The sequence below is a fragment of the Panthera tigris genome, chromosome E1 (genome assembly GCF_018350195.1).
Source record: "Panthera tigris isolate Pti1 chromosome E1, P.tigris_Pti1_mat1.1, whole genome shotgun sequence".
Lineage (NCBI taxonomy): Eukaryota > Metazoa > Chordata > Mammalia > Carnivora > Felidae > Panthera > Panthera tigris.
In genome coordinates, this window is record NC_056673.1 from 6,045,433 (window position 1) to 6,058,935 (window position 13,503).

Below are 13,503 nucleotides of genomic sequence, written 5' to 3' on the forward strand. Positions count from 1 at the left end.
CCGGTCTGATTTCGGCTTCTGTGGTTTCCAACGAGGGGGCTCGGAAACTTCTTGCGGTCGCAGGCCTCTGCGGGAGCGACGAAAGCTCTGCGTCCCCTAACCTCCCCGGCGCACCCGCGCTCGTAACGCTGCTGCAAAGCGCCCTAGGCCCCGCGAGCCGGCCCGCAGCGCCGGGGCAGCCCGGCCGCCTTCCTCCCGGGCCGGGCACCCGCGCCCTGGGCGGTTCTGCGGCTCCGCAGCTGGCGCGGCTCGGCGTCGGGCTCCGGAGCGCGCGCGCGCGTGCGCGCGGCGGGAGGCGTGTCCGGGGGGGCGTGTCGGGGGCGGGCCGGGGGGCGTGGCCAAGGCGGGCGCTGGCCGCGCCCCTCGGCCGTGCGAGAGGCCGAGCTTGCTGCATTGCAGCCGCCGCGGCGCCGCTCGGCTCCTCACTCCCAACAATGGCGGCTCCGAGCCCGAGCGGCGGCGGCGGCGGCTCCGGGGGCGGCAGCGGCAGCGGCACCCCGGGCCCCGTGGGGCCCCCGGCGCCGGGCCACCCGGCCGTCAGCAGCATGCAGGGTAAGGAACGCGCCAGCGCCGCGACCCCCGCCCCCCCGGCGCGGCCGTCGGCGTCGTCGCGGCCTGTCCCCCGCGGCCCGCGGACGCCCCCGGACCCGGCCGAGGAAGCCACCGGGGCGGCCCGCGCCCCCGCCCGCCGCGCGCCCGGCCCTGCCCCGGCCCCGCGCGCAGGCCCCGGCCCGCGGCCTCCGCGCACCACCCCCCCCCCCACCCCGCCCCGCTCGGCCCCCGCCGGGCCCGCGGGAGGCCCACCTGGCCCGGGCCCGCCCCCGCGGCCGCCCCCGCCGCCGCCGCTCACCTGGCACCGCCCCGCCCGCGTTTCCGGGCCCGCGCCGGGCTGGCCTCCCGCGGGCCGGGCCGCGCCGCGCAGGTAGGCGGCGGCGCTGCGTCCCCGGCGCCCCGGCCTGGCGCCCCCCCCCCCACCCCCCCTGCGCCCCGCCGCCGCAGCCCTGGGGCCCCGCGCAGGGCCATCTTGGCTCCCCGCGGGGCGCCGCCGGAGCCGGGCCCGCCCGCCGACTGGGCGCCCCCCGCGGGGACCCCCCCCCCCCGCGCCTGCAAACTTTCCCGGGGGGCGGGGGAAGGGGGAGGGGAAGGGGAAGGGGGGAGGGGGAGGGACGGGGGTGGGGTGGGGGAGGGGCTGCTCCGGCCTGTGCCACCTGTAAGGTTAGTAGTTCGGACGGCCGTCGGGCCCGGGGTGACCGCGTTGGCGTGGCACAGGCTGGAAATATCCGTAAATACGCGAGAGCCCTGGATTCGGTTTCAGTGGGGGAGACGCAGGAGACAGAAAGGCAGGGGGTCCCGGTGGTACTGGGTCGTGTCTGGACGTCCGAGGCCGCCGCCTCCTTAATGAATTAATGCTTCTCCCCCGCTGGGAAGGCGAATTCCAATCCGCGTGGCTCCTGACCGAGGGGGTGTTGTGAAAACACCAGCCCCCCCCCCCACCCCCACCCCTCCCCAGCCCATCAGGGGCCATTCCCTGAAGTTTTCGGGGGGGGGGGATTTCGGGGCAGTCCTGTTATTTTTAAAACCGGGAATCTCAGCGACCTCTTGGACGACTTCAGCTAACCGCTTATGTTACAATATCAGCAGAATGGGTCGCGATACCCTCGGCGGTCAGTGTCACCATGGTGACATTTTTACTCTCTGATTAGAACCTTCCCGACCGGGCTCCTTGCTGTGTCTTGAGCCGCGTGCCCGGGTCTGTCTCAACCGCCTTGGGGTCTTCGTGTCGATGAGAGGGTGCGTGATTCAGGAAAGCAGAGACAGGATGCCCTCAAGTTTTCCCTCCCGGCTGCTTGCGCTCCCTGGGAGATCATTTCAGTACACGTAAAGAATGGTGATGTACAGACGGGATGATGTCAGAGCTCCGAGGACACTTTCTGTGCAGGCCCTCATGATTAATTCAGACCGAAGTAGTTGTTGGCCGCTGCTGTGTTGCACAGCCCAATGTGTATATGTGTGTATGCAGACGACGTAAGAGATGGGTTTTCTGACAAGGACCGCTCTCCAGTCCAGTCGTTGCTGGAAATGAGGCGGAAAAACGACAGTTTAGGATTGTATGGCTTTTGCAAAATGGGTGACTTCTAAAGCCTATAAAAATAGTGCGTGTGTGTGTGTGTGTGTGTGTGTGTGGTGGGGAGTTTATTTTGGTGGGGGTAGGGATGCTGATAGTTTGAAAAAGCTGTATACATTTATTATTTATTATTATTATTATTATTATTATTATTATTATTATTTTGGTTAAAAAATGTTGAGCTTCCCAGTGCTGGGCATAGACTCTAGTGCTGGGCATACAGCAGAGAGTTAGTTGGGCATTCTCCTCCCTCCTGATGAGACGGGGCAGGAAAGACAGTCCGCAGGTACATAAGAAAACTTACTCATGGAGAAGAGTGTTAGGAAGGTAAGAAGCGGGGTTTTGCGATGGAAGATAAGAGGAGTGTGTGGTGTGCTTCGATAAGAGGGGTGGAGAAGACCTGTCTGGAAAGATGACTGTTGTGCTCCGGGCAGAGGGGACACTGTGTGTGTGTCAAGCTTCCGGAATGGGGAGGAGCTTGCGGTGGTGCCCTTGTGGTTGGGCAATATTCTGAGGCTCTCCATTCTTCTCCGCCACCTCTGTGTTTCTGATGTCTAGTAACCTTTCCAACAAGCGGAACCTAGTTTTAAAAGGGAGAAGGCGGACATAGACTTCTCTTTGGATTATTGATGAATTTTCTTTTACCAGCACCATGTCTAGCCTTGATTGGCTGAGGAACCTGCTAGTTATAAGTGTCTTGTTCTTGAACCTTTTTTTGCTGACTCAGAACGAAGAGAAGCACCTGAAAGTCGCCGGATGTTGTCTAGTGCAATCCAGGTTATAATCCATGAGCTTAAAGAGCAGTTGAGGACCTTTTTTGTTTACTTTGTATGCTTAGAGCCCAACCTTTCATGCTTCCTCTGCTAGAGACCTTTGGTTTTAGATCGGGCTTCAGACCCTTAGAAGATGTTTGGTATATACCACCCCCTTCCTCCAATCTGTTTCTACTTGCTGCCCTGTAAAACATTGCCTTCCTGGGACGTGTTAATGACCCTCCTCTTTCAAACAGCTAGTTGCAGGACTTATGGAACACATTTCATCTAACAGACATGTGAGGTCCTTCTGTGTGATAAGCTCTGTGCTGGGCACTGGATAACCCTGTACACTGTTTTCATGGCTTGACATTTGTGACCCAAGAGTGTGGTCCACATTGGGAAGTATTGTTTTCCTAATGCCATAACATTTAAGAGCTCTGGAGTCCTGGATTTAAATCCCCTTGTCAGGATTTAAGATTTTTGTGACCTAGGGCAAGATACTCAACCTCTCTAACCCTCAGGTTTTCAGTTGGAAAGTAGGAATAATGCTCACTTCACAGGTTCTTGGTGAATGCATGTAGGGCATGGGTCTGACATAGTAAGGGTGTGATACATGTCAGCCATCATCATTGTTTTAATGTTTTTTTTTTTCTTTAATGTTTATTTGGGGGGGGGGGGGGAGGGAGGGAGACACAGAATCTAAAGCAGACTCCAGGCTCCGAGCTGTCAGCACAGCCCGACACGGGGCTCGAACTCACGAACCGTGACATCATGACCTGAGCCGAAGCAGGACACTTGACCCACTGAGGCACCCAGGCGCCTCCCTCCATCATCATTGTTAATAGCAACAATGCGTTGTTTGTAATATGGTGTCATTAATAGTCTCTTTCACTATTAGTAGATGAGTCCCTAACCCCTCATGATCTACTACACATTTTCTTTAGCTTCATTATTACTGGGTCCCACCCTTCTCACTAATCTGCTGATTTCTGCTTTTCATTATTGAGCCTTTCCTTTAAGAATATCCCTGATGGGTCTTTATTCTACCTGGATTCAGGAAACTGCTCACTCCTCTGCAGGCGCTGTGACTTGGGGCATTTACTCACCTTTTCTGAACTCTGAGTTTCTCATCTGCTAAAATAGGAATAATACCCATATGGCCGGGCTGTTGTGAGGGTCACGTTATTAGAGTAATGCACATGGAAATGTTTGGAAAATTATAAACTATCAGAAAAAAGGATTATTATTAGACATGGTTATTTACCTCCTTGAGTTACTATTTGCTTAAAATGTATAGATTTGAAAGCTCTCATAAACACAAGAAGTTTATTCTAGAAGACTTAAAGCAGGGGAATATATAAAACTTCCTTAAACTTTACTCTGGTAGTTTAAATGTGGTTAGAATAGTTAGAACCTGCAATTGATTCTGAAGGATCAGTTCTGGAGGCATTTGTAAAGTATTGTTACAGGAAATAGTCCTAAAGTATACATTATAGTATACAAAGTATACAAGGTATACATTGTATACAAAGTTTACAAAGTATACATTGTATACAATGTAAAGTATACATTGTAGGTACCTCTCATAATGAGCTGTTCTAGGCAGGCAGTTTTTCCTTTTTTCTTCTTGGGTCTTAAATGCAGATGTGTAACAAAACTTATGGACCAGTCCAGTCCTTACCTACTTAGCTTCACCTGAACAGTTAATAAATATCAATTTTTTAAAAATGTTTATTATTTTTGATGGGGGGGGGGCGGGCAGAGAATCCCAAGCAGCCTCTATGCTGCCAGTGCAGAGCCTGACACGAGGCTCAGTCCTACGGCTGTGAGGTCGTGACCCGAACCGAAATCAAGAGTCAGATGCTTAACTGACTGAGCCACCAGGGCACCCATATAAATAAATACCATTTTAAATGAAAAGATGATAGCTTGATTGTTCTTAAACACACACAAAATAATGTACGGCCTGGCAGCTATGATTAATAATGCCATATTGCATATTTGAGAGCTGCTAACAGTAAATCTTAAAAGTTCTCATCACAAGAATAAAAGTTGTTTGTGTATGCGATGGATGTTAACAAGACTTACTATGGTGACCATTTTTGGAGATATACACGTATCGACTCATTAAGTTGTACACCTGAAACTAATGTAATGTCAGCTATACCTCAATTTAAAAAAAATGCAAAAATAAACACAAAACTTTCAAGTGTAATGACGCATATCTGTTAAGAAAAAAAATGAAGATTTAAAATCAATGCACTTTTTTTTTTCTCCCAGTAATATTGAAATACATAAAAGATGTGGGAAACACCCTATCTGTGATTATATTTGACTATTTGTTTTACCAGTTAGTCTGTGGTTTTCAAGAACTACGGGGAGATTCCTTTATCTGGATTTTAAAGAACTGAACTGTGCAGACAGTGGATATAGTTCCAAACCCTAGAATTTCTTGCCTTTTCTTCCCAGTGTGCTGAGTACTATTTCTCTACCATTTATTTGACATAACCTAAAACAAGCGCAGCTTAGCAAATTGGTCCCCCCGCAAAGCACACTGCATTTCTGTGCTCTCTTGAAAATCAAGCAATCCTGATCTTCAAAGACAAAAAGTAGAAAAACCATGCTTTCAGCACACTTTCTCACCTTTTGCTGTCACGTGCTTTCTAGTGAATGTGTCCTGAAACTTGTTTTGAGATGGGATATTAGCTAACCCTGTGTTTTGAGTCCTGTTGTCTTCTTTCCGAAATGTCTCTGTTTTCCTTCCGCTTTGTTTACCTAATCAGAGAGGCTGGATGGATTTGGGCGCATAGAGTTTCCCCGATTTCTAGGGGTCAGGAGATCACAGCTCCTTCATACGTGATCCAGGTCAGTCTCCTCTGTGACCTCCATGTCTCAGAGGTAGAGATACGGCCCAAATTACACAACCTGGGAAACTGTAATTCAGGTTTAAACTTAAGAAGGGAAACTGATAGTTAACACGGGTCTTTTCCATGGTCTCTACCTAATTTGATGCTCACCAGCACCCTCGAAGGGGGAGGTGGGCACAGTCCCCTTTTGTAGATTAGGGAACTGACCACTTCAGGTAATTCGCCCCAGTGGAGGCAGGTTTTAACCCAGCCTTTCTTCTTCCTGGTCAATAACACAGTTTCACACAGGTTCTCTGAGCTCTAAGTCATTTCAGCCATCAGGTCTGAGGGAAGAATGTTTGCCAGCAGAGATGCAGATTCAGGAATAGAAAGGGGAGATTATTTTAAGTTGCAGTCAGGGGGTGGGAGCTCTAAGCCGCCAGCCATGTTTGGGTTGTTTCTGGAGCCTTGTCCTTCCTGATGCTCCTTTTTATGTCACAGTTCTAAACTTGCTGGAGGGTCGACAGCAGCATTTTGAATTAGGGGGCGTTTTTCTTTCTTTTTCTTTTTTAAAAAATTTTTTTAAAATTTATTTTTGAGAGAGACACAGAGTGAGTGGGAGAGGGGCAGAGAGAGGGAGAGAGAGGGAGACACAATCCGAAGCAGGCTCCAGGCTCTGAGCTGTCAGCACAGAGCCCCACATGGGGCTCGAACCCACGAACCATGAGATCATAACCTGAGCTGAAGTCGGATGCTTAACCGACTGAGCCACCCAGGTGCCCTAAACAAAAATTTTTTTTAATGTTTACTTTTGAGAGAGAGAGAGACAGACAGACAGAGTGCAAGCAGGGGAGGGTCAGAGAGAGGGAGACACAGAATCCGAAGCAGGCTCCAGGCTCTGAGCTGTCGGCACAGAGCCCTATGTGGGGCTCGAACCCACGAACTGTGAGATCATGACTTGAGCCGAAGTCAGACACTTAACCCACTGAGCCACCCAGGCGCCCCTGGAACATTTTAATTATGCATTGGCCCGGGGGGGCAGTATAGGTTTGAAAGGTAGTGGAACTCTTTCAACACTACACATGCCATGGCAAAGGAACCCAGTTAGCAAAAGAGTTCATAATTGATGTCAGCATCCTGACTACATCTGTCATCTGGGGCAAATTACTGTCTCTGCTTTGTTTCTACCCTTATCCCCCCAGCTCCAGAAGAGGAGACACAGCCTTCATGTGTCTCCTCACACTCCTGGCCAAGTTGAGAAGTAACGTGTACTTCTAGAAATGATTCGAGGGCCAGGGGTGACAAGATCTGCCTAATTTGGGGCTACACAGTCAAAGGGAGCATCGGTTAGTAGTTAACGCAAGATGGGCCCCCTGGAAAGACGATGCCGTTGCTACAGCTGGATTCCTGAACAGCACATCATTCTCCACGACGTGGAAAGATGATCGAGGTGGACACCACAGCAGCTTTTTCAGGGCCTACCTTGCTTCCGCTTACTAAAGATCGCTCCGACAAAATTTTTAAAAGGGGGGAAACCAGAAAGGCGTTGCCAGACATATTTGGTAGTGCGTTCGTTGTCTGACTTTGCTGAAAAAACTAAGTGACACTAAGCGGCTCCCCCTGATGGATGCCGGTATCCCTGAGATCTGGGTTGGGATCCTGCCAGGGAAACTATCCCCCTTCGTGGACACCAGGACACCAGGCTGTGTCTAGGAAGGGCTGTGGCAGAATGTAGAGCCCGGGGTGGGGATCCCCGTGCTGTCTGGAGTCCCTCCCTGTTTCCTCCCTTAGGGTGACAGGAAGTAAAAGGAGGGGGACTGGTTTTGTGTAGGCGGAGCTGGTCCCGGTGGGGAAGGTGCCACAGCCATTGCTCACCTGAGGGAGGGACCAGGAGTAATTACTGTGGTCGTAATAACCTCTAGTCCAGGCGCAGTGCTGGACATTTAGATGTGCTAATCATCACAAAGCACTTTTGGGTAGTACTCTTGTGTTCTACAGATGAGACAATGGAGGCTCACGGAGGTTCGATACTTGCCGCAGTCACAGTCATAAATTGCCCCGCCCAGGTACGCTGGGGCTTCAGTGAACAGGTTGGAGATGATAATATAGCCTTTAGTTACATAGCCAAAGAGTCAATGGGGTAGTTTATTGGCCACAGGCAGAAAAAAGAAATGGCTTAGGAGCACTGACAAGATCCCGAGTTAAAAACAACTTTGGAGAGGATTTGATCGGTATTTTTAAAAATTGTTTATTTATTTTTGAGAGAGAAAGAACATGAGCGGGAGAGGGGCAGAGAGAGAGGGAGAGAGAGAGAGAGACAGAATCTGAGGCAGGCTCCAAGCTGTCAGTACAGAGCCCGATGCGGGGCTCGAACCCACAAACCATGAGATCCTGACCTGAGCTGAAGTCAGCTGAGCTCTGCAGGCACCCCGGATTTGATCAGTATTTATGAAATCACGAATGGTTCTGGATGATGCAGGCAAGCTGGAATTAGTGAATTAGGGCGGCTCCCCTTTTCAGTTAGTGAATGGTGAAGCAAGGGGAGGCAGGAAGCAGCACAGCAGGAAGCAAATCTTGCGGAAACCACTCTTGAGCACAACGAAAACACAAATTTTGGACAAGCTGAGATCAAGCCTTAGATGTTAGAGCCCTAATGATGTACTCTGAATAACTCCGCAGTTGGGGCCACATGCCACAATTTTGAGGTTGATTTTGGAAGGCAGCACACACGAGGCTCTTCCTGCTCCTGTTGGAAGCAAGACTGGGTAGCTTGCTCTGTGGGCATGACCCAGTAAGGGGGTTCTGATTTCCTTCCTTCCTCCCACCCTGCCTGCCTGCCTGCCTTCCTTCCTTCCTTCCTTCCCTCCCTTTTTCTCTTTCTCTCTCTCTCTCTCTCTCTCTTTCTAAGTTTATGTATTTTGAGAGACACAGAGAGTGGGAGAGTCCCCAGCAGGTTCCGCACTGTCAACGCAGACCCCATCCAGGGCTCGAACTCACAAAACCATGAGGTCATGACCAGAGCTGAAATCAAGAGCCAGACGCCCAGCCGACCGGGCCACCCAGACGCCCCAGGCTCTGATTTTCTTTACACTAGTGTGGATGTATACTGCGGCCCATAGTCCGTTTTCAGCAGTACCAGACTCGGGTGTGAGGGAGCTGGAAGGAACTGCCGGGGGGAGCTGGAAACCACCGATGCCCCTGTCCCACACCCTCGCTGGGTTATACCATCAACCCGGAGAAGGGGACCCGGGATAATGCAAAGCCCCACGGGGCCGTTTCACAGGCATAGCAGGTGTCGACACACTGTTCCCAAATTCTAAGATAAGATTACCTGATTACTATTCTTGTTTGTTTTTAATTTTTAAAAATTTATTTATTTTTTAAATTTACATCCAAGTTAGCATATAGTGCTGATTTCACAGTGATTTCAGGGGTAGATTCCTTGGTGCCCCTCCCCCATTTAGCCCATCCCCCCTCCCACAACCCCTCCAGGAACCCTCTGTTCTTCATATTTAAGAGTCTCTTATGTTTTGTCCCCCTCCCTGTTTTTTTTTTTTTTTTTTTTTTTTAATGTTTATTCATCTTTGAGAGACAGAGCATGAGCAGGGGAGGAGCAGAGAGAGAGAGGGAGACACAGAATCCAAAGCAGGCTCCAGGCTCCGAGCTGTCAGCACAGAGCCTGACTCGGGGCTCGAACCCACGAATTGTGAGATCATGACCTGAGCCAAAGCTGGATGCTCAACTGACTGGGTCACTGAGGCTCCCCTCCTCCCTATTTTTCTATTAATTTTGCTTTCCTTCCTTTATGTTCATCTGTCTTGTATCTTAAAGTCCTCATATGAGTGAAGTCATGATATTTGTCTCTCTCTAACTAATTTCACTTAGCATAATATCCTCTAGTTCCATCCAGGTAGTTGCAAATGGCAAGATTTCATTCTTTTTGATTGCTGAGTAATACTCCATCGTGTGTATGTACATATATATATGTATGTATATGTATATATATACACACACACAAACACACACACACACCACACATCTTTATCCATTCATCCATCGATGGACATTTGGGCTCTTTCCATACTTTGGCTATTGTCAATAGTGCTGCTATAAACATGGGGGTGCACGTGTCCCTTCGAAACAGCACACTTGTATCCCGTGGATAAATGCCTAGTAGTGCAATTGCCGGGTCGTAGGGTAGTTCTATTTTTAGGTTTTTGAGGAACCTCCATACTGTTTTCCAGAGTGGACGCACCAGCTTGCATTCCCACCAACAATGCAAAAGAGATCCTTTTTCTCTGCATCCTCGCCAACATCTGTTGTTGCCTGAACTGTTAATGTTAGCCATTCTGACAGGTGTGAGGTGCTATCTCATTGTGGTTTTGATTCGTATTTGGATGTCTTCTTTGGAGAAGTGTCTGTTCATGTCTTTTGCCCATTTCCTCACTGGATTATTTGTTTTTTTTGGGTGTTGAGTTTGATCAGTTCTTTATAGATTTTGGATACTAACCCTTTATCTGATATGTCATTTGCAGATATCTTCTCCCATTCTGTCGGTTGCCTTTTAGTTTTGCTGATAGTTTCCTTCGCTGTGCAGAAGCTTTTTATTTTGATGAGGTTCCAATAGCTCATTTTTGCTTTGGTTAATTTTTTTTAATGTTTATTTTTAACAGAGAGACAGAGTGTGAGCCGCCAAAAGGCAGGGGGGAGACACAGAATTAAGTAGGCTCCAGAGCCCGATGTAGGGCTCGAACTTATGAACTGCAAGATCATGACCTGAACCGAAGTGGGATGCTTAACTGACTGGACCACTCAGACACCCCCCTCATTATTATTCTTAATTTTATAGTTAAAGGAGGAAACGGAGGTTCAGGTGAAATGACTTGACTTTCACAGTTGGAACTAGGACCCTGGATTAACATTTTTTGTTTCGTGTTCTACTTTCTCAAACACTCTCTGCCTTTTGTTTTTGTATACACTTGCTCACCTCCTAAATGGCCTTCTAAACTAATGCAGACAAGCTCACTTTGTCTGGCAGATACCATAATGGTAGGTTTCCAGTCCTGGCCAGTGCAGGGCTCTCAAACGATTGGGGTAAGAGCGATTGGGGTAAGAGCGTGAGGTTGAGGAGGAGTGTGGGAAAGAGGGCGGCCCAGTGAGAAAGGGGAGGAGAAAGCCCCACAGAGCTCCAACACATTGTCATATGTATACATCTTCCTAACACATTGTCATATGTATACATCTGGGTATTTAGTCTTGGTTGGGGGGGCGGGGGAGGGCTAAGATTTAATGCAAATAAACTTACCTGGGACCAGATAAAATGAAAAGATTCAAAGTGGAGGATCATGTAAAATTTAGTCCCAGCCTACAGATACCAGGATAAAAAAGTGGGAGGAGGCCCCTGAGATTTTCAAAATTACCTGGTTACCAGCAACAGATTGAACTGGTACCTCGTGCTCCTGGAGTCGTAGTACATGAAGCGAGTGCGTGGAAAGACAGAATTGAGATACGGGTGACCTCAAAAATTGAACATTTGTGAATGAATAGTGATGGACTAATTATAGCCTAGCCACAAACTGGCTTTTTATAAAGCTGAGAATATTGGAAGTTTTCCTCATCGTTTCTTTCCTCCAACCTTTCTGTTCTCAGACGAGGTTGCTGGTGGTCCCCTTGGCCCCTCCCTGCCCTTTGAGTTTAATGAGCTAGGGGAGCTCTAGAAAGATTTAGCTAATAGCCTTTTGTCTGGTTTAATTGATAGGATTAAGTGGGATTCCAAGGTGAGCCATTATGTTTGAGTTAGTTTAACCCTCCTTGCCTGTGAACTCCGCGTCTGGTAGCAAGCCTTTTTTTTATTTTTAAAATTTTTTATTTTTGAGAGAGAGGAAGACAGAGAATCTGAAGCACACCCGCACTGTCCGCACAAAGCCCAACACGGGGCTCGAACTCATGAACTGTGAGATCATGACCTGAGCTGAACCTCAGCTCAACCCACTGAGCCACCCGCAAGTCTTTTCTGAGGGAGAAATAATGCAGAGATGGACAGATCCGTTCACCTGGTCGCTGTATCCGTAACTAGATAAAAAGAACAAGTCTGTACTTAGGTGGTGAGCATTTCAGCCTCCTTCCTTTTTATCTACCTGCGTTGATTCCTGTATCTAAGGTGTATTTAACCTCCCATGTGGTTAGAGCAGTAATTGGTGACATTGTAACATTATCAGTTACATATGCATTTAAGCATTTTTTTTTCTGTTTCTTAAAATTACCCTGTAACTTATTTTTAGCAGTTGTGCAAACAGCCCCAACTCCTTTTTCTTGTATCTTTCAAGTTTATTTTTCTTGCTCCTTTCTCCATTCATATTGTTATTTTGTTTTCCTCTCCTGCTTCCCTTTAATTTTGCTAACTAGTAGCGAACACTAACTATATGTAGAGCTGAAAAGAGAAGAGCGACTATTGCCTTCAACTTGTTTCAGTCTTTCATCAGTTTCCCCTCCAGCTGTCAGGTGGATTTTGCCTTCAGCTCAGCAGGGAGAGCTGGAGACCCGCCTTCTGAACTGAGGCTGGGGTTCCTCTGTGCTCTCTATGCCTCTGCTGCTAACAGAGAACCAGTTTCCTCTCCTTCCGACCTGTGTTCACCTCATTGGGCCCGTGGGAGAGTGGCTGGGCTGGCTTTTAGTTGCTTAGGCTTACAAGGGCCACGGATCTCCGACTTTTTTCTTTCTGAAGTCTGTTCCTGCCACACATCTGCTGGGGCCGCAAGTTGAACTTGAGGGGTAGCTGCCTCCAGGTTTGCCCTGGGTCCTCCAGCCCGGAGCTCCCCGGTGCCCACTCCCCCTGTGTTGGCATTTGTGTGGTTAGCCAGTAAGCAGTGGGTTACTCTTGGGCAAAGTAGCTTCGTTGGGATTTTTCCGGTATTGTACCTGATAGGTGATATCTTTATCTTAGAATCCTAAGCATTCTGATAATTGGATGGGAGAGAGTACTTAAACACATCCTTCTTTTAGTCCTGGCTCTTTTCCTAGAAGTTTTGGTTGAATTCCCATAAATACAGAATGAGTAGTGATACTCATTCTGAATTTCCCATGTTGTTTCTGAAGGCATTAATAAATGCACTCATAGGTGGACTATTGAGAAAATCAGGCATTCACCCCCTAAACCAAGGGGGTGAAAGAATATTTTAAGAATATTTAAATATTTTATTTAAGAACCTTAAATAATTTGTTGTCAACAGCTTATTTTACTGGGTGCATTTTACAAAAAATTAACATCTATATAAATGAATACATAAGGCGTAATCAGGTCCAGCTCGATTTGGGAAATGTGCTCACGTTCCTAAGGAGATTTCACAGGTTTTCTTCCTGTAACTTGTAAAGTCCCACCCTGCATATCATTCCTAGGGACACCACCCCCTCTCAGGCCTCCTAGAAGAAGTTGAGTACCTCCTCATTAGTTCATGATTTTACCAGTGAGGTTAGCAAATTGACTAGAAAATGTTGCTTTGGTTTAGATTTCGTAATTTATGAACTGCTTTTGAAGCTTTTGAATCAGGGGTAGTAGTTAATCACAGATAGTGTTAAGTCAGCAATTAGGGTTAATAAAAGTCACTTGTAACATGTTCTGAATTTGTAGATTGAAAGCATTGATAAGATTACCTTAAAAGTTACTCTTGACTTCCAAGGGCTAATGGCTATTCTGTTCATCGAATAGATGTGAAACATTAAGGTAATTGCAGAATTTAGAATTTCAATCTAATTTCAGCTTCATTTAATAAAGTACTGC

At 48.3% G+C, this 13,503-nt stretch overlaps 1 protein-coding gene across 1 annotated transcript in view; it reads left to right on the plus strand.

Annotated features, from left to right (window-relative positions):
- Positions 1–434: 434 nt before the first annotated feature.
- The window catches only part of MAP2K4 (mitogen-activated protein kinase kinase 4), a 139,153-nt gene continuing 126,084 nt past the window's right edge, over positions 435–13,503 (plus strand). The window contains exon 1 of the mRNA XM_042967893.1: positions 435–552. Within this exon, the coding sequence (XP_042823827.1) occupies positions 435–552 (118 nt within the window). The remainder of the gene's footprint in view (positions 553–13,503) is intronic.